The 26,208-nt window shown below is 39.4% G+C and overlaps 1 protein-coding gene across 5 annotated transcripts in view; it reads left to right on the forward strand.

Moving 5' to 3' along the window:
* Positions 1-24,109, forward strand: part of ARHGAP6 (Rho GTPase activating protein 6) — a 342,515-nt gene extending 318,406 nt beyond the window's left edge. For all 5 annotated transcript variants that reach the window (XM_064475524.1, XM_064475554.1, XM_064475547.1 and 2 more), the window contains 7 exons: positions 3,225-3,375; positions 4,526-4,674; positions 7,977-8,156; positions 13,457-13,554; positions 19,668-19,930; positions 21,476-21,556; positions 22,902-24,109. In XM_064475524.1, the coding sequence (XP_064331594.1) occupies positions 3,225-3,375; positions 4,526-4,674; positions 7,977-8,156; positions 13,457-13,554; positions 19,668-19,930; positions 21,476-21,556; positions 22,902-23,608 (1,629 nt within the window). In that variant the 3' untranslated portion in view covers positions 23,609-24,109. The remainder of the gene's footprint in view (positions 1-3,224; positions 3,376-4,525; positions 4,675-7,976; positions 8,157-13,456; positions 13,555-19,667; positions 19,931-21,475; positions 21,557-22,901) is intronic.
* Positions 24,110-26,208: the final 2,099 nt, after the last annotated feature.

Consider the following 26,208-nt stretch of genomic DNA (forward strand, 5'->3'; position numbering starts at 1 on the left):
TCCCAAATATCACCTTTCTTTTACCCCTGTTAAACTTGAAGGTCAAAGCAGACCCATCCAAGTCCTAGTCTCAGCCAAATGTTGAAAAAGCAGGGATAGTGTACAGTTACGTTCCAGAGACAAAGTCAGAAGTGGGTGTTTCCTCAGCCCTTGATGTTTGATTGTTATTCCCAGAAGTTGGGAACACACGTTGAATTAGAGCAGTAGAGAATAGCGCTTAATGGTTGGATGGTGCTTTGGGAGGGGATAAAAAGTTACAGGAAAATACCCCTGCCAGGAAATATAAGACCAAAAAGATCAAGCAGAGAAAAGCAAAAGAAAGCTTTACCGCATCTGATCCCAGAAATAATAGTTCTTTGTTGCAAAAACTACACAGTACAATGTTTGGCACTCTGGAAAGTTACCTTGAATAGCTAAACTGACTTGATTCTGGCTGGTAGGATAGTATAGCTTACTGATTTGTAGCTTATTCTCTAGGAGTTTCTATGGCTGAGTGGCTGGTGTAACACAAAGCTTGAAATATTCATAGTCTGCAGAGGTAGTTGTTACATCAACTCTGAACTAGATAAAGTGTTGAAAAATAAGTTGCCTGTCATTTACATTGCAAACTTCAATGTCAAAACATATATTGTCATTCAGGGGTGAGTGCAATTGCATCATAACTCTGGGTAAAAACCAGAGGGCTTGTATAATTTACTTGTAAACTGAGCCTGACTTCAAACATCAATGACTTTCACCGGTTTTTCTTTTACTGTGTTTTCAAAAGCTGAGGAAATCAAAAGATTGGGGTATTTATGTATTCTATTACATGGACTAATTTATTGAATTAGGTGAACTAATATATTTCATTAAACAACGTGGAAGCATCAGCTTGGCCCTTGCAGTTACAATAACAAATGCTGTCAACATGAACACATGGGAAAGTCTGGATTCAATTAAAATTCCACTCATTTTCTGAACCGTGGAAAGCCAAACCCAGTACTCAGATTTTGCTGTGCTTTTGCAGCTGTTCATTAGTTTTTCTTGTGTAGAAAGTAGGCATAGTTTTGTTTCTCTTCCTCCCCCACTTAGAAAATGTCCTATTTCAACTGTTGTTTGTTGCAATAAATACTTTAAGTAAGTAAATGCATGTGCCAGTAGGGTTTTGGTTGGTGAGCAGGAGAAGAAAATTGAGAACAAGTGCATATATTACAAACGGCCTCCTTCATATTCAGTGGGGCACAGGACAAATACAGATGCTTGAGCAGAGCATCATCGCCAAACTTAGGGTGGGCAGCCCTCTATGCTAGGCCTGGTGGCTTGGCAGCAGCTCTGCAGATGAAGCAACCTCCAGACCCTGAGGTTGAAGAGCAACACGTCTGGAGCTCTGCTTTCCCATCCCCTCTCCCAGCACAGATGTCCTCAGCTCTCACATCTTCAGCTCCAGTGGGTGCTCTAGTTCACCAGGTGTATTTTCCAAAAGTCTGAAAATATTCCCTGTAAGTGAAGTCTGTGACAACTAAAGTTTAAACTTAGGAATATACAGTTTTTAACAGCCATGATACCTGAGCCTGAAATGTGGCCATGTTTCACCACTGATTATCTGATGTTGTGCTAATTAGGACATCTCTGTAGGCCTCACAGATATCAGATCAGAAGTTCCATATTCAAGACTGTAACAGCAATTTAGGATTTAGACAGCTATTTAGGAAGCCTGAATTCCTGATGCAGTGCTAATCTGTTTCCTCAGCTGCTTTCGGGCAGTAAGTACAGAAAGCAATCGGGCAGAAGCAATCTTCTGGACAGAGGTAATTGATGGTGCTCCACAGGGATGTTCCTCATTTGCCACCCATCTGAAGAGCAGAACTGAGCTGGGAATGGAATCCCCAAGCTGGCATTGGAAAATCTTTTTCTACAAATAGGCAGGGGGAAGCATAATACTGGATAAAGAACAAATTCTGGTCTTCATAGCATAATTATTCATTATTAGTAATGACTGATATTAATAATGTTAAAAGTAGTCTTAATAAATTAGAAAGGAGGCTGCAGTTTTTATAGAATAGCTCTCACACCTGTCATGAAAGCACAATTTCAGCTGAAAATATGGGATTTTCTACGTTCCTCCACACTATACACATGCAAGATAGATTTGCCTGTGATCAAGATTTGCCACAGATTATCACAGATACATAGTATGCTTGTGACTTACCTTCTTTCTTCTTTTTATGTCTGTGATAATCCTTGTAAAGAAAGATGATACCTCAAATTTCCTCTTGTTTAGTAAGATTTAGATAAAATTACTCTCTGAGAAGATACATGTGAGATAATGATACCTCATAATATTAGCAAAGAGATTAAATTTTCCTAGGAATTAGTTTTAAAACATCTTGACTATTTTCAAAATTAAAAGAGAGTAAAAGGTGGAGCTCTCAGCCTGAAGAAAATATTCTACTCTCGGTGCTGGGAAATCTCTCCAGAAAGGCAGGGTTTCATCTTTTTGTAAGGCATATTGGATGTGGGAGAGGGATTTCTTCTGCCTTTGTGAAATGTGATGCGTTTGAATTATACAGAATTTGTCTGAGGACTGTAGCTGGAAAAAAACAGTGATACCTCGTAATGGTATTAGCTTGCTATTTGTTAACTCCCTAATGATGATCATTTAGTGAATATAACTAAATTAGGAAGGCAGAACAAGATGTGTGTGGACAAATGCTGTGAAGTCTTAGTGAACCTGGCTGCTTAATGTTTATGCTTAAATACAGTCTTAAATAAAGAGAAATGTGAGTTTCATAGATATTAACATTATCTTATTATTAATATTTTTGTACAGAAACGTAAATGTTATGAAACGCAATTCAGTCTTTCTGGTCCTCAATCTAGAGATAATGCAGTCAGGTGCATTATCTTTCTTGCTGTTTTCCTTATTCTCCCTGGTTTCTGCCTTTGATATTAATCTTACATTTCTGCAAAAATTGTATTTACTTGGGCACATTTTTTAATAAAAGAGTGCCATATATTAGCTGGAAAGAAAAAATTGTATTTTATTACAGTCCCGTACAAACCTTAAGTAGCATGGAATAAGCAGCAATTAGACATGAATTATATCTTTGACCCTACCACAAACTAGTCACATCTGATCTGTAAAGTGAAAATGAGTAAATCTACATCTTAAAAGATTTTTCTGTGTTGAAATGTACTACTTGGGACAAAAAGTGACTGTGCTTTTGTGTCATGATCTTTTTCAGTTACGTGAAGAGTTTGACCGGGGCATAGATGTTGTATTAGATGAAGAACACAGCATTCATGATGTTGCTGCTTTGTTAAAGGAATTTCTGCGTGACATGCCTGACCCACTTCTCACCAGGGAACTTTATACACCTTTCATCAACACTCTCTGTGAGCTCTACAGCATCTTGATTTACCAATTTTCAAATGCTTACCTGTTTGAATTCTTTGATCTCTACTAACTATATTCTTTTTTTTTTCCCTGGGCATTTAATATCTAGCCTTGATTTGCTCCAAATATTTGTACAGTATAAATTTTCTGAGGTCTTTCCTTGGTTTTCGTACTGTGTAAATATAGCTCAGAAAGCTAGAGCCACAAAAATTTCATTTATTATACCCATTTTTGCATTTGTATATAGGATGTGATTCATGTTATGTATTAAATCCTGACCCTGTCATTGGTTCAGCAGTAGAAGGTGACAGATTCCTACATAAATCCTGGTAGCTTAGCTTCATCAATGCTTCTAATTTTTAGAGCTGTTCACTGACCAAAACTCCAGTCTGGCTTCAAAAACCTAGCTTCAGAAGTTCAAGTTTCACCATAGTTAATGGTCCTCAAAGCCATCGTATTAAGTACTCCCAAATGCATTGCCTAAGAGCTGAGTGCAGACTCTCACAGATTTGGGAAAAAGTAAAGTTGGACCTATCAAGCTTAAGCTGCTGTCTGGTATGTGGTCTTCAGCTTCTTTCTAGCCCTCATCTCTGAGATCCTGCCTCTGTCCCACCTTTGCCACTGGCTACCGTTGCATTTTAGATCGTTAAAGTGATGGTGGTTGCAGAACGTCCTTTATATCTCTAGTTGCTTTACCAGTCTCCCAGTACCTCTGCAAGCTGTGAAACTGTAAGAAAACCCATTTAAAATGGCTAAAGCATAAACCTGACTGGAATGCTTCCCAACAGTGCCCTGTATTTACCAGTAGCTATACCTAAATGATTGGAGTAAGTAGAAAATTAAGCAGAATTTTTGTGTCCAGTGACAGTGATGGAATGTGCAACATGGATTTCGCTCACTTATAGGCTGAGAAAAGATCCTATGAACCTGTGAGCAGAAATTTGACCAACCAAGGCAAAAATCCCATAGCAGTATTTGTTGCACTCTTGATATTTCTTAAGAGTTTCTCTTTTTCTTCTGACATTATAAGGAAAAAGATCCTTAAACAAAGCTATTATTACACCTTCCTCTGGGCTAGGAACAGTATATATGTTCTGCTTTTAGGTTAGTTGGAGTGATTTTCTTAGAATGTATTTTTTCCCCTCTTAGTACTAGAGCCAGATGAACAGCTAAGCACCTTACAGCTTCTCATTTATCTTCTACCTCCCTGTAACTGCGATACCCTACACCGGCTGCTGCAGTTCCTCTCCACAGTGGCTGGCCATGCAGAAGACACGACAGACAAAGATGGCCAAGAGGTAAGTAAGTCCTGGTCACTTGTGTCCTTTGACTTTGCTTAATTCGTGATCTGAAAAGAGATCTTTAAAGGTGTGAGACAAACACAACGGTGGCACATCCCTGGAAGATGGGAGAGATTTCATATTCTTGCCTGCACATTTGCCATTTCATTGTTTACTATGCTCTTAGGTCTGTGAAAGTTCAATTTTTGTATGACTTAATCAGTAAAGCATCTACCACTTCCTTTGGGAGATTCACAGTGTAATTGACCTTGTTAAGAAGTCTAATGATATCCGTCCTCACCACCCTCCCCCAGTTTTATCCTGTTACATTCTATGGAAAAAATACTCACATAGAAAAGTGTCAGGCATTCAAGAGTATGCTTTTTCATACTCTCTCTGTTGTTGCTTTCTTATATGAACTTTGGACATAGCAGTTCACTTCTTGGTTCCTTTAGCTTCCTTGTGTGCACTGGGTAGTGAAGAATAAAAAATAAAGGACAGGAACTCCAGCTGTGTCTTTGCAACTGACAGACCTAATCACTAGTTGGAGTCAGGGTCCATATTTGCCTGTTTTCCTTCTGGCCTTCTTACTGTCGCATTCTGGACGAAATTCAGTGGAGATGTTGGAGTGCACCCACCCCACAGAGACAAGAACACCAATAGCCATGTGGCTGAGCATTTACACATTTCCATCTGAGCCGTTCACACTAGAGAAGATCTGAAAATTCAGGCTTCCCATCTTCTACCAGGAAAATGTTTGAACTAGTGGGCTGCTCTGCAAAAGGTGGCAACTCGGTTAACTTTGAATGAGATGGATACAGTCTGTCACTGCTTGACAAAACTGTACCAGTTTATCTGTGGGAAGGACGTCTTTGTCCTCTGAATTGCAGCAGAGACTTCTGCTGACTTGTGAGACTCTTCTGAAACTCCTAGAGAGTTTTGTCTTCCAGATGGAAAACCCTGCTGACTTCTGTCAAATTTGGACACCTTTTACATTTGGCTGGTTTTAACAATTGGCACTTTGAGACTGAGTTTTGCTGAATTTCTGCCTCAAGTCCTAACTTCCAATGTGCTGTGTGTGACTTCAAGGCCTATTTCACTTTTAAATCCACTTTAAGCGCTATTATTTTTGTCCTTAGCAAGGAGTTGATAAAAAGTACACCACTATGATGGAAAGCGTTTAAAAAGAGCAGCCTGTAACAATTTTACTGTGCTTAAAAACATGTGTAAGCCAGCTAAGGTCGTGGTCCCCCTGGTCCTGCAAAGAGTTCTCTGTTGGTTCAGGAACGTACCCAAGAGGATCTTATTGCAGGGCTAGAGGATGCTGCTTAAGAGGGTTGGTTTGGCCCAACAGTTGTATTAAAGGCATTTTCATTCCCCTTATTGGTCCATCATTCTGCTACAGGTATTTTGGCAAGGCAAATTTATGTAAGCTGTCTTGGCAGTATTGTAAACATCAGGAATGTTATGTGCAACAGGATACCTTTTATCAATAATACAGTGTTCTGCTCACAATTATTTAAGCTGTTCATGAATAATTAAGTGAATAAAGGTGTACAGGGCAAGAGAAAGTATTTTATCAGACTGTTTGCTATCACTGGAAGGAAAACAGCCAAGCTGTGGCACACAGGCCCTCTTCACAAGTTCTTTCAAAAGCCCTCCTCTCACGAAGATGAAGGTGGATGACTAACTTCTTAAAAATTACTCATTCAGTTAATTTCAGTGGATACGCTTACAACATTTTTTAAGGGATGCCCCAAGGCTACCCTTTAGAAAAGACTCACTGTTTGTATAAACAGCCTGCACATGCAGATCCAGGCACAGCCAGAGGCTGTCCCTGGCACACTTGAGGCACCACGTGCCTGTACATCCTTGGTGGCTCAGTACTCTGACAGTGTTTAAAAGGCAGGTCACCCGAAAAACAGCAGGGTACATGGTGGTGTGCAAAAAAGGGAGTGTGCTGTACTCACAGTCATGCTGGGATGAGTCTTTAAACAAAGAGCCAACATGTTTGTTATGACTGCCCATGCACCTACCTAGTGCAGATGTCTTTCCAAGATTACCCAGCGGTCCCACCAATAAAAGGAAAAGCTTTTTTTACTATCATCTTTATGCTGTCTAGTTAAGCTGTGTGAAAAATAAACCAGGTGCAGTCAGTGCACAGTTGTAAGTTTGACTAGAGTATTCAGTAAATGACCAGCTACAAAAAAAGTAAATTAATATACTACTTTGAAAAGATTTGTTTTGTACTGCTCATTTCTCGAAATGCTGTTTTTACTGCCTCTTTTTGGTGCCTCTTACTGCCCTTTCTTTAAATTAATTAATCCAAATGTAACTGAAACCAATGAGCATTAACTCTCATGATATTTTTTTGTTCTTTAAAAAAAGCCTGCAAGAAATACTGGGTCAACAGCTGAAACTCACTTACAGTCTTACATAGTCAAACTGCTGACACCTTCTGCATTCCCAGAATAGCAACCAAGTGGAGACACAGAGAGGAAGCACATGACCCCTGCTTTTTACTCTGTTAAAAGATATAAGGGGAAAAAAGTAGTCTAATCACAAATATGACAATGAAAATTTTGATTTAAGAACCTATATGACATATTTTTCAGATAACTTCTGTCTAGTCTGGTATGCATTCCTAGCCTTCTGCTTCCTCCAGAATCAGGTTACTATTGCTTCTTTGAGCACAGAGTTATAAAAGTAGGAAAAAAGTAAAAAAAAAAAAATCCACCCAACAACTAAACGTTTGGCATGTTCTAGGAAACAAGCAAAAAACCAGGAAAATAGTTTTATAAAATATAATAATTTTTATTAAAAATAATGAACACACTCCTTAATTATCTAAACTGTTTAAACATGGAAAAGTGTGGGTTTCCTCACTGTATCTGTTTCAAATGATGAGTGCTACTTGAGAAAGCTAATAGTTTTCAGTATTTGGTCCCAAGAGACAGTAATATGCTGAGGTGGTGAAGTAGGAGGGAGGTTTCCCTGAGTTCAGAAGTATGCCACTGCAGAGCTTCCAGGGAATTAAGGGCAAGCAGCACTTCCACCTTCTACTCCTCCAATCCGTTTGAAAACGTATCCAGAAAATCCACAGTGCTTGTTGCAGAGATGTCCAAACAAGGTGTTTAAACATTTCTAAAAATTGTTCATTTTTTTTATTTGACTAGCACTCAGTTTTGGTTTTGATGAATGAAACATCTTCCAAATTGGGAGGGTGGGGGGTGGCGCACGTGTGTATAGACGTGTCTATGTATGTATCTGTATACATTAGACCCCATAAGACCCCACCTCATTTATATTCTGTTTTCTAGATTACTGGGAACAAAATGACATCACTGAACCTGGCTACCATCTTTGGCCCTAACTTGTTGCACAAGCAGAAATCTACAGACAAAGAATTCTCAGTTCAGAGCTCAGCTCGAGCTGAAGAGAGTACTGCTATCATAGCTGTCGTACAAAAGATGATTGAAAACTATGAAGCCCTTTTCATGGTAGGTGGATGTTTCTTCACATTACTCCTATGTATTTTTAAGTTAAGTGAGGAAATACCTGGCTGGTATTAAAGTAGACTAGGATGAAATAAACCGTGGAAACTGCATTAATTTAAGGTCAATTATTATTGGTAGAAAAAGTAGTCTTCTATCAAGGAGAATGCTTTGCAGTAAGCAATAATATTAAAAATGTGTACTTCCATCTTGCTTGGAATGGTTTCTGACTAGATAGGAGTATCTTCCTTAGAAGACTTCTGTCTGTGGAAATGATGGCGTTGGCTATTCAGTTGTATACTAAACAATGCACCAGCATTGCTCATTAGTTTTGAAGACAAGACTGAAAATGACCTTTCACCTCTCAGTTTTGGAAGTCAGGGAGGCAGTTTTTCTGCAGGGAATAAGAGATCTTTGGTTAATTTAAGGAACAGCCTCCCCTACCAAATACTTTCTTGTTGGTTGGATGGGGAGGAAGGACATAGGTTTCTCATTTGTCAGTTGGATAAGAGGAGTAAAGCACAAATCCATGTAGTTCCTGAGTTCCTTTCTGTTCTCTTGCTGAAGCAAGGAAGTGCTTCATGAGAGGGATTATGACCTTGGACATGTTTACTTAGGATGCAGCTTAGTTAAATCACCTTCCTGGTGCTTAGCATTTACCTGGACAGTTCATTCTGTGGCTTTATCTTTTCCTCTTTTTGTCTACAGAATTACAGGTCAGCTCAGGATGACCTGTGCCTGAGAGACCCCTCCTTTGGGGTAGCAGAGGTCAGTCAGACCTAATGGTGGGCACTATCCTGCCTTTGTTTTAGTAGGCATACATGTCTTAACAAAACCAGTAGTCTTGAAAAGGTGAAAATAGCTTTGGTTGTTGTGTCTTGAAACTAAGCAGCACTGCATGTTACACTGTTGCTTTGGGAGATCAGTTCCCCAAGCAAGAGGAAGAACATTTTGGAAACCCCCTTTAATGCTCCATCAAAGCTGGGTGCTGGATACCTTGATGGGAAAAGTTGGACAAGCCTTGGCCACGTAGTACTCTAAGGTGAGGCTGTCTACCAGATTTCAGCAGGGAGAAGAGCATGAGAAAACAAGTCGTGAGCCCTGCCTATCAGTCTTACCCTCAGATGAACTTTGCTGTGGTTTTCTTGTCCTTCCCTCACACTGTATTACCTTTCATTATATCTTTTTCTTTATTTTTATTCTTGTTCCAGTGAGACACTCAGCAATCCTTTCTTTTTTTTGGTAATGCTTTTCACAGTTTGGGGAAATTTCAGGTGCTATTTTTCCTTCCACAGCAGGAAAAGAAAGTGACAGAACTGCACTCTTGTGCAAAGGTCTGCTGGCCCAGAGTGTGGATAGCACTAGCAAGTTTAAAATAATACTTGAATAAGAATACTTGGCAATACTCAACGTTTTCTTATTGTTTCTCTTTAAGAACATTTTACAGCACAGCCACATCTCAGTACATAGTACTTAGGCACGCATTCCGACTTTCAATGTGGAAAGGGTGGGGCTTAGGGTTAGACTAACCTACATACAGTCTGTTTGACTTCTGACAGATTTATTCCATTATCTCTTCAGTGCTTGCATTTTCATCTGAAGGTTAAATGAAGTGTGGGGGGAAAAGGAGTTTTCTTTTGTTTTCCAGAGTAGCTTTTCAGATTGTGAAGGGAGGTTAGAATCAGATTTCAAAATGAGAGACTAGCTGCATGTGAGAGAAAGCAAACCTATGTCAGATGCTCTCCTGAAAGCTGAAATACATTGTGAAATTTATAGAAATGTCTACCAGCTGAGCATCTCTGTGTGCTTTCACTCTTTCAATTGCCATAGTTTAACAAACAACATGGCAAGTTCTGCCTGTTTTCTGGAGTAATGTCTTGACTCACATATGATACTCGATCTGTAGGATTGTGTCAAATTGCTCATAGCTGGTGTTTTAGAAAGCTTCTACCAGGGTTTACTTTTGTCTTTGTCATGTTTGCAGCAGCAGCACAGAGAGAATCTTTGTATTCTGAAAATAATTAGCCCAGTGCATCATGTGGTAGTAGATGCATTGAAAGGAGAAGACTTGTACATGAAATTGTAATAAAACTCTGATCATTTGAAATCAGGCAGCAGCAATTCATTTTCCAAACCCATAGGAGTGGGGCCAAGCCAGAACTGCTGTTTATACTTGACATTTATGCTACTTACAAAAAGAAAAACATCTGGGCTTGAGCATTCAGCTGCAGCTGTAACATACAGTGTTATCACTGCTAAGGTGTTTTTGTGTTTGGGTTTTTTTTCTGTTACTTTTTTATATAGGGAGGTTATGAAACTCTGATTGACTTCAGCATTGAAATGGGAACAACATTTGTGAAATAAAACCTAGGAAACCAGGACGTGTTGTGGCACCCAGACCACAATATCAGAATGATTCTGATGTATTGGTGGTTCAGGAAGATTCTCTTTGTCAGAACAACCCAGGATAATGGGGACTGTTTTTATTAAGCAATTGTAACTGACATTAGTAATATGCAAACATGTGGATTTCATATAGAAGATGGATTCTGACCTTGATTCATTGATGTTAAGGATGTTAAGGCCTTTCATATCCAATTCTTATCCATTTCAGTGAGTCTAAGGGATGCATTAAAACATTTTACAGGAACGTACACAGGACTGTTCGTTGCTAGTCTCTGAACTATGCCCAGCAGCTGAATACGGGGAGGCACAACTCAACCACATTTTGTCTCACTGGCTGTGACTTGGCATGGAGGATGGAGAAGAGCAGCTTGGTTGTACATTTTCATCTCTAGTCTCCAAATCCAGCCCTGCTGCAAAGATGCACTACATAGTGTCTGAAATTTATTTTTACTGTTAGAGGCTACTGTGGCCTTCCCACTGTGGAGGCAGTCACACACTGCCGGTCTGTGCCATATCAGTAGCAAGGGACAGCACAAAGGAGACATTTCAAGAGTCCCTCCACCCTTCTGTGTCTCAATAGCTGTGACTCTTACATAATACCCAGCCCCAAAACCTCAGAATATCTCCTACTGCTAGGGTCCTGACAACCCCAGAGCCCTCTGATGCATCCCAGTATGTGCTCAATAGCTGTTATTTCAGCAGTGTCTTGGCTTCCCTTCTGTCCCTGAATTTCAAATTCTCATCCATCTATTCAGCCACAACTGCCAGTTAAACAATTCCATAATAGTTACTGCAGTTCTGTGACATCTTCCTGAGATATCAATATAGTAGTTCTTTATAAGTGTATGTTTATAATTACATGAATAGTAGATCTACACTTGCAAGTTAGTTAACAAAACGGAAGTAAATTCCTGCTCAGGAGGAAATGCAAAACCCGGTAGATAGCTTGCAAGGAGACCATCAAGACAAATCCAGTTGAAGGATCATAGATTAATATGCCCTCATTCACTCAGATAAAGCTCCTGTAACTCAATGGAGCTGCTAAGTTTGCGTTTTGCAGGTGCTTTCAGTTGGAATTGCACTTCCTGTTGGAACTTTTTCAGATTCATTTTTATGGAATGACAGACTGATATTTTTTTTTTCAGTAATGGAAATATATTTCTGTATTTTTATTTTTATATTATATTTGTATTATATATACATTTTTTAAATGACAAAGCCCTCTCAGAAGATTCTTAGGAGTTTATCAACTTGATAGAAAGCTGAATAGTAAGTTACATACAGAAAGACGTGGATTCTGCTTTACTGTCAAACTTTATCTGGAGTTTATTCTACTGTATAGAAAGGCTGTCTAAACAGAGAAGTTACAGCATACCAGGTTTCCAAAAATGTATTCCTACAGAGAGAAGAAAATTTATTTAAAGACTGGTATTTCAATGACCATCAGTAAGATGTTTTTTCTAGCTTAGAGGCTAAATACAATTTTTGAAGAAGGAATATGTAGTCACACAAGTTTTTTGTAGAAATTTTGGATCAATTTGAATTATATTATACATATCTTCATTTATTTTCAAATTACTTCTTTTTTTAAAGAAATATGCCTTTTCTGTAACTTGACTCCCTAAATACCTCCAAAACTGAGGTATTCCCCTGAGGAATCTGTTAGTAATTCTATTCCTATTTCCCAGGAAATGTCAGGGAGAACAAACGGCCCATGCAGTGTGACCTGAAGGTCAAGAGATTCAGGCTCTGACAAATTGCATCCAGAAGCATATTGCACAGTTGATGACCCCTTGCTGAGATTGTCTTGCCTCCAGCTCCATCCATCATGAGTGAACCTGGGCTGTTAGTTCAAGTTTCTCAGATGGTTTCATCTGTCTCAGTGCTTTGAAAGTTGAGTTGAATGTTCCACTGTGATGTGGACAAACTTACTTAAGGATTTGTAAGACTCCTGTAAAATGCAGTTGGAAGCACAAAGTTTGCTTGGGCAGGTTTTGGAGAGCCATTCCTGCTCCCTGCCCAGGAATTGTTGCTGTATCCTGCAGTAGCTGAAGCTATCAAGTGCTTTGCCGGTTCATCTCCATATAAAGTGCACTAGAGAAAGTTAGCAGATCAGAAGTCTAAATTCCAAAGATGACAAATTCTGGCTGAGCCTGTTGCTACTACCCAAAGTCCAGAGTGGCTGGACATCCAACAGGACCCACTTGTAAACCTGAGTTATGGACAGATGAACTCTGTAATTACTCAAGCTCTGACTGAGCATAAGCAGGAATTTAAATGGTTCTAGATCCCAGGATTTGGCCATATGGATACCTGAACATTAAATGTGTGTAAGGCTTCATTTAGAAAAATGCTGACCTTTAGCAGTTCTCACTGAAATGAAGCAATCGAAGAACTTCATACGTAGAACAGTTACCACGAGATTTCCGTATGAGAAAGACATAAGTCAAATGCCACAGAATGTATAAAGAAATATTCTCCTTTCTGTGTAATTGCATTTCACATTGTTTCTAAAAGAAGAGAAGTGCAGTCGCTTGGAATGGAAATTTGTAAATGTCCCCAGGTCTTTGAATGGGAATGTAAGGTGAGACCTTAAACTGGAGCTTTTGAGATTGCAATACATGAGTAGTCCCACTGTTGTTATCAGATATAATACCCAACTGGATACCAATGGGTTATTCAACAGTAATCAGCATTTGAGAGTTACAAAGTGATCTTTAGTCCTACTTCACCTGTTGTTACATGAAATTTCTTTTTTAAGTGGAAGCTTCTGAATCTTTATTTGATATACTCTCCATAAATGTACATATATTTGGTCTTTCAGCTTAAGCATAGTACCAAAATTAATGTATGTCAAAGGGTATTAATCTCCAGCTAAGTATTTTCTGTTGTCTTCATAGGTTTCCCCTGACCTTCAGAATGAAGTGCTTATTAGCCTATTAGAGACTGACCCGGATGTTGTGGACTATTTGTTGAGGAGGAAAGCTTCCCAGTCATCGTGAGTAATCTGTTTTTTCATCATCCCTGTTTCTGCTGGGAATTTCTGTCTCCCACTGGAAGTGTTCAAAAGGTTCTAGTTTTCCACATCTCTTCTGCACTGTCTACAGTGGAGTAGAAATATCCTCCCCATTACACAGACTCTGCCAAAGAAATTATGACTCTTGTACAGTGTTTTCTAAAGAAAAATTTTGTTTCCCGATTCAGAGGAAAGATTGCTTTCTGCTGTAGAGAACAGAATGGCATGTACATAAAAATATTCAGTGCACTATTATCTGACAGGATGTATTCTGGTGATCTGCTGGTTCATGTCTTGGGTTTGTTGTAGTCTTCAATAACAGGAGGCATGTATTACACTATCCTTGAAACACACCCTAGAGTGCCTTAACACAATCACAGCTAGCCGTTTAACCAGTTTGTTGTTCTTTTCCTATTGTATACACATAGGACACTGTAAACAAGTCAACTGCCGCAACAGCAGGTTTATGGAGACTCTTTGGATATAATTTAATTGTATGCTGTGTGAAAGATCTGAAGAGAAAAAAAATCACACCGGTCCCTATTGCAGTTATGATACATAACATATTCCAACTTAGTGCATGGTATATATATGCCTACACCTGTGTGCCTTAATGCTGTGAGTTTGTACGTTCGGGTTAACAGGATTCCTGGCTTTCTCATGGGACACACAGTCATTGTCTTTATTCAAGCGAATCCCAATATGTCAGACCCCAAAATCACAAAATTTGGCAAGCTTGCTTTAAGTAATTTTTAAGAGGTTTCCTAGGCTCTAAACTCTCTGGGACAGATTGGACTTTGTCTTCCTGTGCGTGTGGAAAGTGCCTAGTGCATTCAGAATATAATTAAAATTGAATTTGTACGGTCAGTTAGCTATGATTTTTTTTCTCTCCCTGTGAACATTGTATGGTCGGAGGTAATGTAATAGTGTGCCTGGCTTTAAAGGAAAAGGTATAAAAGAAATAGTACAGTTAACACATGGAGTAAAAAGCTTTCTCAAAAATACGTGCAGAGTATGTGATATGTTGTAAAGGATTTTATTAGTTTGTTGATTTAACCACATGAACACATAACATGCAGTAGCCAATTATCACAGATGATCTGATTTGTGGTACCTGTCTCTGACAGCCTACCACAGATATGAAATAATTTCGGTTAGTTTATGTCTGGCTGACAAGTAACCATGCGTATATTTAGATCACAATAAATGCAGAACAATTAGAGGTACGTTAGCTGTCATCTACACTTATTTCACATTTGCCATAAGCCAAGACCACAATTAGGAGAGATGCTGCAAATCACATGACGTATATGGTAAAATCTTTCTTTAAGCCCTCAGTTTGGAATGATCATATTATTTCTAACTCAAGCTAATAAAAACCTTCATGCTGGATTTCAGTGTGTATGTAATACAAAGACATAAAATTGCATCTCACACCTGGCTACACATATCAATTGGGCATAAATTTGTCACAAATCATTGTGGATGTAACAGATTATTGTTAGATCCTGTTTCTTTAATTGACCTTTCTTTGAGCTTCCTTACTCTTCTGCCAGCACGCACACCTACAGGAGAAAATGGATCTTTTGTGCAAAGCTGGTCACAACTGGCAAAAGGTGTTTTGTAAGAAAAGGTTACGAAACCAAATAGGAACCTGTAGCTACACTAGTACCTGTTTATTGTATTTTCAGTAATGGGCAGATGAATTATCACTGAAATAGGAAAAACTTACTATCTGTCATTTTTCTTCTACTCTGCTATCATGTAAGTGCTTTATTCTTAATGTTAATGAGATATGTTTTCACTGTGATTGCAACTTCTTGGTTAAGATATTCCAGGCAATTAGAGGGAATGTTGCTTACTGTTATTGCTAGGAGTGTGACGCTCTTAAGAGATTAATCTATTTCAGAACGTAATCTCAATTTTAAGGCTACATATTTGTTGGTTATTTTTCCTGTGAGAAATGTGAGGCAGCAGACAACAGGGAGATGTTTGTCTTGATTTGATAAAAATGAGCCTCCAAAATACATCTGTACTACTCTTTGAAATTTCCTGGTCATGTGCTCAAGATCCAAACTGGGATCCGTGGAAAAGAAAGCTTTACATATTCTTGAGACAATCTTCATCAGAAGAGCTAGTTGGCTGCATAACACAGAGTGTGGAATCAACTTCAATACTTCAGTGTCATATTAATTGCTCTGAAAGTTCTGCTTCTGCAATTGCCGTCACATCTCTGCTTTTGATGTCATTACAAATGCTTTTCTGGCTTTGATCTAACAGAGGAAACACAATCTCTTTTCCTTCTCAGTGGAGGACAAATCAGATTTTCCTCATCTTTCAGTTCTCTTAAGAGCTGAGCATTGTGAATGGTGTGTCAGGGAGTTTATGGAAGTCGTTCATGGTAAAGCACTAATTACCATCGGCAGCAATTATGAAGTCTGCTTTTGTGGATGATTTTCCCAACTTTTTTGTACGTTGGCTTGATGACAATGGAATTTGGGGTTTCCAGATGTAAGATGAAGTGTCTTTAAACTAACACAAAAATAAAATCTGTTTCTTACGATTACTTATTGCTTATCATGGTTGGTAGTCCTTTTAGAGCAAAGGAGTTTCAAAGGTATAGAATTTTTGAATGTTTTTCCATGGTGATGATGGCTTTTAATCCACCCTAACCTGTGGCACAAAGGTGAAGCCATACAATAGGCCATATAGTATGCATAAGAGCAGATTTCAAAGCTGCAGAGGTTCCCTGAATCATTGAGTCCTCTACCTTGTTACAGCAGCAACCACATCATAATCCATAATCTGTTTTGTTGGTGGCACCTGTGTTGCTCAAATACGTATGGAAATTATTACTGCATGCTGCCAAGCTGTCACACTCCATATGATTTGCCTCTTGTAAGGCATAATAAGGCTTTAAGGTATAACAGAAAAGGATTTCTGCCAAAACCAGAATGGGATTTCCTGTTTTGATGACCTTGACGCCAGTAAAAAAGTAGGAATATCCCCAGTGGAAGTAATTACTATTATTAACATTTTCCCAGTTCACCCATGCAAGTAGACTCTAGTGGATAACATCAATTCATAAGGATGCCAATTAAAAAGGAAAGCCCAAGACTCCTTCAGCTTCCTTCATAGCTGATTTTTGTTTTGGAATCTGAAATAGTGTTTTTGAACACATGTAGCATAGGTTCCTTCTGCAGCTTTCAAATCTTTCAGTTTGTACGTAACCACTTTTTAAATCTTTTCCTTAACATAGTTCATAACCACTAGAAAATACTTTACTTGCCTTCCCGTTTCTCACATTTGATAATACATAATCTTCTATTATCCTTTGTGGAGACCATAATCTGCCATTATTCATAGACTGCGTACAGGAGAGTAGGTATCTTGCACAATATTTGCATTTGCCTCCCAATTTAGTTTTTCTCCAGTGTGTGGGTAGAGAATCTCACAGCTATCCAGGGGAAAATGAATATTGAATTCTAGCAAACATCCGTTTGCTACTGAACTCAAAACTGTAAAGCAAACAGATGCAAACCTTTTGTTTTAAGGAATATGTGATAATTCATTCTTTATTTGGAAAGATATGAGCCAAAGTCTTTTGCAAGTTGTGTTTTATTTTGTTCATGAAGAGCATTGTAAAGCTGCAAATATGTGAGACCAATTTCCAACTTCATAGTATTCAGTCAATTTTTAGGTTTCTTGTAGTAACATTGGCAGAGTCTGCAGGCGTTTTCTTTGATTTTTAGAACTATTTTTTCAAAACAAATTTTAAAGTTTTATATATATATATAATTGCATGGCCTTACTATCTGAAGCTATAAATGAGTTTAGAAAAGTGAACATTTGGATCTTTCCAAAGACTTGACAGTTTCCATTTAAGTAAATTTTTATCAGGACCTCTGTCTTGAGAAGAGATAGACTATAACAGATCATTCAAGGTAAGACATGAAATCAGTGTTTCACAAAGCTCAAGTTTATGTTCCCACGTTCTTTCATTTGCATTTCCCTTTCCCCTATTCCTTGTGTTACCTTGCCATGGCTAAGTCGTGGTAAACCTCTCTCTTTGCCCTGTGCAACATAGTTAGGTTTTGATCCTGCAAAAGTGTACATGCAATAAGCCTTACTGCTGTCACCATTAGTGCTAAGTATGTCTGTATGCTAGCAGGGTCAGGTTTAGATGGTGCTCAGGCTAGAAAGCTGGAGAGAAAGACATTTGGTTGTAGGAAATCTACAGATACCAACATCTCACCCCTTGCCTCTCAGGTCTTTCTGGTTCTTCTAAAATTCCTGAGACATTGCTGAAATCTCATCTTAACTCACTAGACAAGCTTTTTTAGAACTTAGAGGGCAGAAAGAGAGGTGTAAGGGACAAAAAAGGATAAAAAAATTGTGATAGAATCATACATACTAAAAAGACAATAATTCTTCAAAGTGTGTGGCTGTTTATAGATTAATTTTCCTTGGACTCATCTTCAGATGAGAAGTTGAGATGGGAAGTTTCATAATTGAGGCATGATTTACCTTTTGTTTTTTAATTACTCCCCAACATTATCATACCAACCACAGTAGGAAGCCTGGGACAGCGGTACTTTGCCAAATGGCAGCTCTGGTTTTGTGAGTTGGTCCCAGTTGAGGTTTAGGATCAGTTCAGTGACAGATTTCTTGCTGGGAGTTACTGAAGAGTAGACTTAGGTAATTAATCCCCAAGATTTTATGGTTGCTTTTATACTGAAAAAAAAAATATTGGCATATTGAATAACATAATAATCACGATGTTGAATGTATATATTTTATGTTTTGGGACATGCAATATGTAAATCAGCCACAAAAAAAAAACTCCAACAGCTGGAAAGTAGTGTTAAGTTTTGTCATTATTTCTGTTTTAATATTTAGTGTGCTGTGGCTAGCCTGTCTTACCACTGTGTGTTTTCTTTATTTTCTTTCTTCAGTTTTGTTTCATTTGTCTGGAAAGAGGGTTATTGTTCCATAACAAGTAATGCGCTTTGGCTGCTCACTCAGTTCAAGCTCTCTTTGGATTTTACTTTGAGAAGGACTGACTGTTTTCAGTACACATTTACAAGAATGAACCTCTGTCGTATCACATGCTGTTAGAGCAGATATTAATGTGAGGTCACTGAGAGAAGTGTTTGACTGAAGAGAAGCAGAAGATAAGCATCTAAGAAACCAAGATCACAGAGCAGAGAAATGAAAAATGAGTAATAGAAATACAAATTAGGGAGGACTGATAGGAAAAAGGTTATGTTTGTTTACAGAGTATTTTTACATATTCTTCTGGAGGTTCATTGACTCACAGACTGCCTCCTATCTGCGTAGTAAACTGTAACAGTTCAAGAAATTTCCCTCAATGTTCCCAACGCACTTTGAAAATGAGAGTTGTCTCTCTGACCCTTGGCTGTACTTTGGTGGGTGTTTTGTTTGCCCTTTTTTGTCAAAATTAAATGCAGACCATGCTGTTGGTGATGTAAAGGTGAAAGGGTAAAAGAAGTTGTAGAAGTTACCAGCAGAGCCAGTTGTTTGCTGCCCCCATCGCCCCCATCAGAAGTATGGTAGATACACCTGCTTGTCCCCTGTAGAATATTTACCTTCTAATGTCTCCAGAAGATGATCCTTCTCCCAGCATGACAGGCAAGCTATGGTTTTGATTTCTCTGACTGTGTAGTACTTCAGAATGGAAAAAGTTATTTTAGCATACCTGCTTAGCATCAAACTAATCTCCCCTATCATGCCCTCAGATTTACTGTTGCAGCAAGCTAAATTGTCAAGGTAACATAAGGAATTGATTCACTGTTTAATTTCCTGTAGTGAACCGTACAGTTGTGTGGTTTTTGTTGTTTTCTTTCTTGACAGCAACATCTTTTGATTTTTAGTGGCCTCTGCTGGCCACTTCATGGCAAAAGTTCTACTCATGGAAAATTCACCTCTGTACTGCTTCTGAAGTGTTTTCATTTCAGCAGCTGTGATCATACTCCTGTATTTGATTCTATTTGTATGGTGTCAAACACAGTACCTGTAGCTGTGAACACAAAGCATTTTTCATTAACAGTAGTTTGTTTATCAAAATTTCTCAGGAGCCCAGAGATGCTGCGGTCAGAAGGTTCCTACTCCACAGGAGGAAGACATTCTTCCACAGACTCCAACAAAGCTTCAAGCGGAGATGTCTCCCCTTATGACAACAACTCCCCAGTACTATCTGAGCGGTCGCTGATGGCAATGCAAGAAGAAGTTTCCTGCAGCCCAGATAAGCTGTACAAGGTACCTGAGCAGTACACGCTGGTTGGACACTTGCAGCCTAAGACAAAGGAGAATTCTTCTGCATCACAGGCTGGAAAAGGTAGAGTACATCCTGCTCCTGCTCCTCCTGCTCAGCAACTGATGGGGGTTGCTGAAATAATTGAAGCGTGTCTGCTGTGTTTTATCATCTACTGGGACTTGAGGAGCAATAGCATAAATAAGCTTACAAGAAATGACTGGCCAACATCCTTGTGTTGAGCCCGAAGGGTCTGCGCTTAGTCCTCCTCGTTAGCTCAGCCATCTGTCAGGGGTGCTTTTGGTATGGCATCTCTCAAAACTTGGAGCTATTATTTAGGAAAATAGGCCTATATATGTCCTGCTTTTCAGCCTGTCAGTGACAGGATGGCAAAGATTCTGATTTCTAGTCCTGCTCCATAGCACTGTAATACCTGCAAGGTATTTGGAAAAATCTGAGACTTTAAGATGTCAAACTACAGATTTTCTCCAACTGAAAAGAATGACCTCAACTCGTTCTCACTGGAGAACACGGCTGAGCTGCACAGCTTTACATCTGCTACCAGTTACACACCTAGCAGTACTAGTGCAGGGATCCATAATTTCCATAGCTGTGTAGGGAGTGCACACTTGAATGATTTCTTCTGTAAAGAACAGTGGTTTAAACTGATAGCCTACCAACACTTCAAGATGCTTTTCATTTAAAAATATTTTTTAAAAAATACAGTCATGAAATGTGTATTTAGTAAGCCAGACTTTAAGGACTTTCAGTGCTTATGGATACAGATAACTGGTGGTATTTTAAAAACCCATTTTATTTCAGAGGTACTGGTTAGGCACTTAATTCCCTTTGGAATTAATGGGATTTAGAGTATTATCTCAGTTATATGCTTTATAAATGCCAATGGGTGTTTATCTTCTGTGTTCAGCATCTAAGTCTCTGCATAGGTTTCAAAATTTGGTCATATTTCTAGTAAGTTATAAACAGGAAATTACATGAAGTTTTATCATATTAGCCATCTTTTGGACTTTAATATGCATCGTGATGATACTGGACCATGACGAATTAGGAAATTCCTTTACTGCCTAATGGAATCAGAAAAAGGCACAAAACAGTTGTAATCCAGCACAATGCCTGATGTGCGCATTTCATTAAATCTCTATTCTGTGACAGCTCTTCCTTGTAAGAACCAAATGATGCTGCAGGTTGATAGAGCTCGCCTTACAGTGACCCCTGGGGCTGGGGCTGCCTGAGGGAGCTTTGCCATTCTTTCCCATAAAAAGCACATGAACTACCTTCTGTTGACCAAATCCTCCTGTTCTTTTGCAAATTCTCCCACCGACTTCAGTAAGGCTTAAGGGAAATTCCAGTCTTTTGGGAAGCTCAGGTGTCCTGCCCATAAAGAGCTCACTGAATTCATTACAGGGTCTGAGCCTGAAACAGCAAGTAACTGTGAACAACACATTTGAGATCTGTTTGTGTTAGGTGCATGGTACGCCGGATGCTAGTCTATGTTAACGACTCTGATACCTTACATAAAGTTTTACGTCCTCTTAAATTAGTTCCATTTGAACGCTTTTTAATAATTGCTGTTCATTAAGGATCGATTCATCATCTTCTTCTGTTTAGATGTTTCTGAAGATCATTTTGATATCTGGGGCACCTGGCATTCAACGCTGAAAAGTGGCTGCAAAGATCCAGCAATGACAGGTCAGTTATTTCTCAGAAATTTTAAGCCCAGATCTAGGGAAGACACAATGATTTCCTGGGTTTGAGAAATCACAGTGAAACCAGTAGAACTTACGTCATCCAGAGTTGGACTTCTAAAAGGTTGTGTTCAATAAAATAGAGAGCAACACAGTGGTTATACAAATGCAGCAACATTTCAAACTGTCACAAGGTCATTTTAAAAGTGGTTTTAAAATTACTTCAAAATATAGTTTGAATATATTCTCCTGAAAGTCATTGGAAGGTGGATGCCCAGTGGGGATTTGAGTGTGGCTGCTGCAGTGGCAGTAGCCCAGGCTGTGAGGTTGGCAGCCCTGGGTGCTAACCCTCCCGCTGGCTGGCATGGTCCCGGCAAGTCCCTGGCCTATCCTGCCTTTGTTTTTTCTCCCATCTGCACCCACCTCACAGAAGGAACTGCGAGACTAAAACACCTCGCTGCTTTTCAAGCTTATGAAGGATGTTAAGTGCTGCAAGGCTTTATGTCAGAGCAAAGTATTAGAATCACCGCATAATGTATTAGATGAGGTTCAGATAGATGTAGGGCTGCTTGCTGTGTCTCTAGGTTCAGTCAGTGGTGATGCTTTTCTACCTTCAGGCACATAGCCTGATGATAAAAGTCCCCATCCCTCTTCTACACAGCGATGCAGGGTGTCGTGGTTTAACCCCAGCTGGCAACTAAGCCCCAGACAGCCACTTGCTCACTCCCCCCTGGTGGGATGGGGGATAGAGAGTAAAAGTGAGAACACTCGTGGCTTGAGATAAAGACAGTTTAATGATTAATTTAATTTCATCATTAAAGCAAAAGCCATATGCAAATAAAGCAAAACAAGGAATTCATTCACTCCTTCCCATGGGCAGGCAGGAGGTGCCCAGCCATCTCCAGGAAAGCAGGGCTCCATCGTGCGTAACAGTTACTTGGGAAGAAAACCGCCATCACTCCAAATATGTCCCCCCTTCCTTCTTCTTCCCCCAGCTTTATATGCTGAGCATGACGCCATATGGTGTGGGATATCCCTTGGGTCAGCTGTCCCGGCTGTGCCCCCTCCCAGCTCCTTGTGCACCCCCAGCCCACTGGCTGGTGGGGTGGGGTGAGGAGCAGGAAAGGCCTTGGCTCTGTGTAAGCACTGCTCGGCAGTAACGAAAACATCCCTGGGTTATCAGCACTGTTTTCAGCACAAATCCAAAACACAGCCCCACACTCACTACTGTGAAGAAAATTTAACTCTATCCCAGCCAAAACCAGTACACAGAGGAAAAGCAATAACTTGTTAAATGGCACGTAAACGATTATGCAGACTGATATTGTCTTTCTGACTCTGGCCCCCAGGTTCTTACGGGAACATTTATGAAAGCAGCTTGCTGCGACCCGGACAGTGCTCTCTTTCCCAGGGGAACCTTGCCATGTATTCTCCTCGGTGGCAGGGCAGCTCCTCTGAGTTGGACAACGGCAGGCAGGTCATGCGAAGGAGCCAGACAACCGCTGCCATTCCTGAGTGTCAGCTCCATCCCACGGTGTCTCGGGTGTGCAGTAACCCACAAATCGAAGTCAGCAGTAGGAGTTCAGACCTGTCACACTCAAAGTCAGAGCGGCACTTGACTTTAAGCAGTGTGGAGGACCTCTGTGAGCATGACTCGAATGTGGGTTGTTCACAAAGCACAGCCAAGCCCTCCTACAGAAAAGAGAGGCCACCGCCCCCCTACCCAGGCCCAGCAAAACCAAGCTCTGTGTTGTCACAGCGATCGAGCGTTTCTTCAACGTTGCACTCTTTGTGGAGACTTCAACGCCAAGAAAAAAGTTCAGGGACCAGAGCAGCTGGGGGACCGCCAGCCAAAGCCCCTGAGCAGGCCACCTCCAGGCAGGAGCGGCCGGCCCTGCACACCCAAGCGGGTCACATCTATTCCACAGCACCTCACAGTCAGAACAGTAAAAACGTTTCAGAGGCGGACTGGCATGATTGGCAAAGGGAGAGGTGGCAAATTTGGGAGCTTTTATCTGCTGATAACCCCGATGCCCTCCCGGAAACCCTTGTATGATCGGACTCTGCAGAACTGCCACGCGTACCTATGCCTCCCTCTCGTAGGAAAACAACTGTGACATTGGAAAACGGGGAGGGCTTGTTTGTTTTATACCGACTGAATTGCATATACTTTTTTTAAAACTTTGTTCACTTTAATTTCTTAACAGCACTGTCAAGCAGTCCATTTACAAATACAGTATGATCCTGGTTTTCAGCAAATTTTTGAGGAAAAAACGAGATGAAAATTTTAGTCTAATAACTCTTTGCAGACGCTGTGTATAAGATAAAACTGTTGCTTTGATTATTGCTAAAAATGTATTTATATATCTGCAGTTTTGATGATTGTATATTCTGTAATGGGTATTGTATGATAATCATATATTATGTTTTCATATACAGATGTCAATCAGTCATGACTGCTTTTTTAGATCACTGCACTTACATTACCATAATATGCATTGGAGTTCTATAGAAAGTGCACAAGCTGGTTTCTGTGCTTATATTAAAAAAAAAACAACTGTTAAAGGGGGAAGTGGTCCTTCTTTTCACTGCCTGTTAAAAAACACTAAAATAGAGTGGAACATGAAAAGCCATATATTTTATAAGGGTAGTAGTGAGCTTAGAGGGGAAAATACCAAATACTTTTTTCTTATAACTGTATTTGCAAACAAAATTAAAATTTGGTACAAGAGTATAAAAATATTTTTTTAGATTCTGGTAGGACGCAGCTCAGAGAATCAATTAAGGGCAAGGCTGTGCCTAAACCATCTAAGGGTGTAGTGTAAAGGTCTGCCCTCCCATTCTAGAGGAAAACCAATGTTATGTATACAGGATATAATATATATATTTATAAATGTTTGATTTTATGTATTATTCTAAAACAATAAACTGGAACCCGAATTTTAGAAAAACAAACCCAATAAACTGAGGTGTGGAAACAACTGAGAAATAATATGGCTTTTCCTTTGAAGAAACAAAATTTCAGCGTTAGGAAAGTTTGAGAAAGCAAAAAAGATGCAGACGTACGAAAGGGAGTCACACAGAGCTTCAGAAATTAACACGACGTTTGGAGAAGTTCACAGCTGCATTTCTATAAATATTGTGCCAAAGTCTGGGTCAACAGTACTTCTTCAATAACTGTATGTTGCATTGTTAAATGTTGCTGTTTTATACACGTTCTGGTGGTTTTACGTTGCAAAATTGTTTATGGCCAGCAGGTGGCAATATACTTCAGTATTCTAGAGAAAATTATCACTTAATAAGGGAAAGTGTATCATATCCAAAGAATTTTATAAAACGTATTAGTCTTAATTTTAATGAAGTTGAAGACTTATTCAGTGATGTTGTCTTTGAGTTCTATCTTGTGCCATAATGATGGAATAAAAAGCTAAGCAAAATAATGAGCATATTTTTTGCTCCTTTTTTTGAAGTAAGGTTTACGTAAAAATTGTTGTGTTTTTATTACACTCTTGAGTATCTCTGTCAAAAACACCTAAAGGGCTTAGGAGCTTAAGGACTACTCTCAAATACGACTTAAATATGCCAGATCCAAGGTTTTACCTGAGTTTTAGGCTTAAAATCCATCATCTAAAGAGTCTGCCTATCATATCTCCATTTCCCAAGTAAAGCTACAAGACAAAAGCATGAACCCAAGCAGAAAGGGGCAGAACTGTTGTAGCTCTGCCAGGCTGGCCAGCTCCTTTTATGAATACTGCATTCAGAATAAACCTCAGCTCTCTTCCGGTGGTCGCAAGGCTTTTCCAAATATCATCTTGATATGAGACTTGATAGGAAAAGGTTCTTGCATGTAGCTTGTTGCAGCAGCTCGTGTCAACTTATTACCAAAGAAACCCCACTCCAAATTAAAAAGGTAGTGGAATATAAATAAGGACAGAAATGAGCTCTCACAAGCAATCTTCACTATTTGATCTTGTCTCAGTAATATCCCCAGGCTTGATAGAGATTTGCCACAGGGAATTAAAGCTCCCTAACAGTCCTTAAAACCATGCATAGGGCAAATCCTGCTGCAGAAGGTACTCTCTTCGCTAAATGTCCATCTCTTAATTATAAATCCCTTTCTAAATACAGAAGCTTCTGCACATTTTTTAACATTCTTAGTGGAAGTTGTCTAATGATTACTCGGCCTCATAAAGACCTTGCTTTTTGCCAGCACCTCTCTCTGTATATATGTGTATATATGTGTATATTACCATCTATATGGAGTTTATGCAAAAACAAGAGAATGAGAAACAAGACCACTGCTGGAGGACAACCTTGTCTGCGCACATTTCAATATACAATTGCTTGGAAGAGAAGAGATAGAGAATAAATTCCGATGAATTAAAGTAACACTTGCCAAGATTACATCATTTCTGTCTGTTATTTTCATTTGAACAGGACAGAACAAAATTATCCCAAGCAGGTTAAGGATGTAGTAACTTTTAGTTGTACCTCTTTCCAGGCTGAAATCAGTGACATAATTTCTTCTTGTGTCTTTCTTATATTTCACAAGAAATGTAGCGATGAAGGATTGTTTTATGTTAGCTGATAGATCTGTGTGGGCTATTCCATGTTAGATCTCTTCAACGTTTGTCTTCCTGTGACACATGCTCTTGT

Source organism: Phalacrocorax carbo, chromosome 1 (genome assembly GCF_963921805.1).
Source record: "Phalacrocorax carbo chromosome 1, bPhaCar2.1, whole genome shotgun sequence".
Taxonomy (NCBI): Eukaryota; Metazoa; Chordata; class Aves; order Suliformes; family Phalacrocoracidae; genus Phalacrocorax; species Phalacrocorax carbo.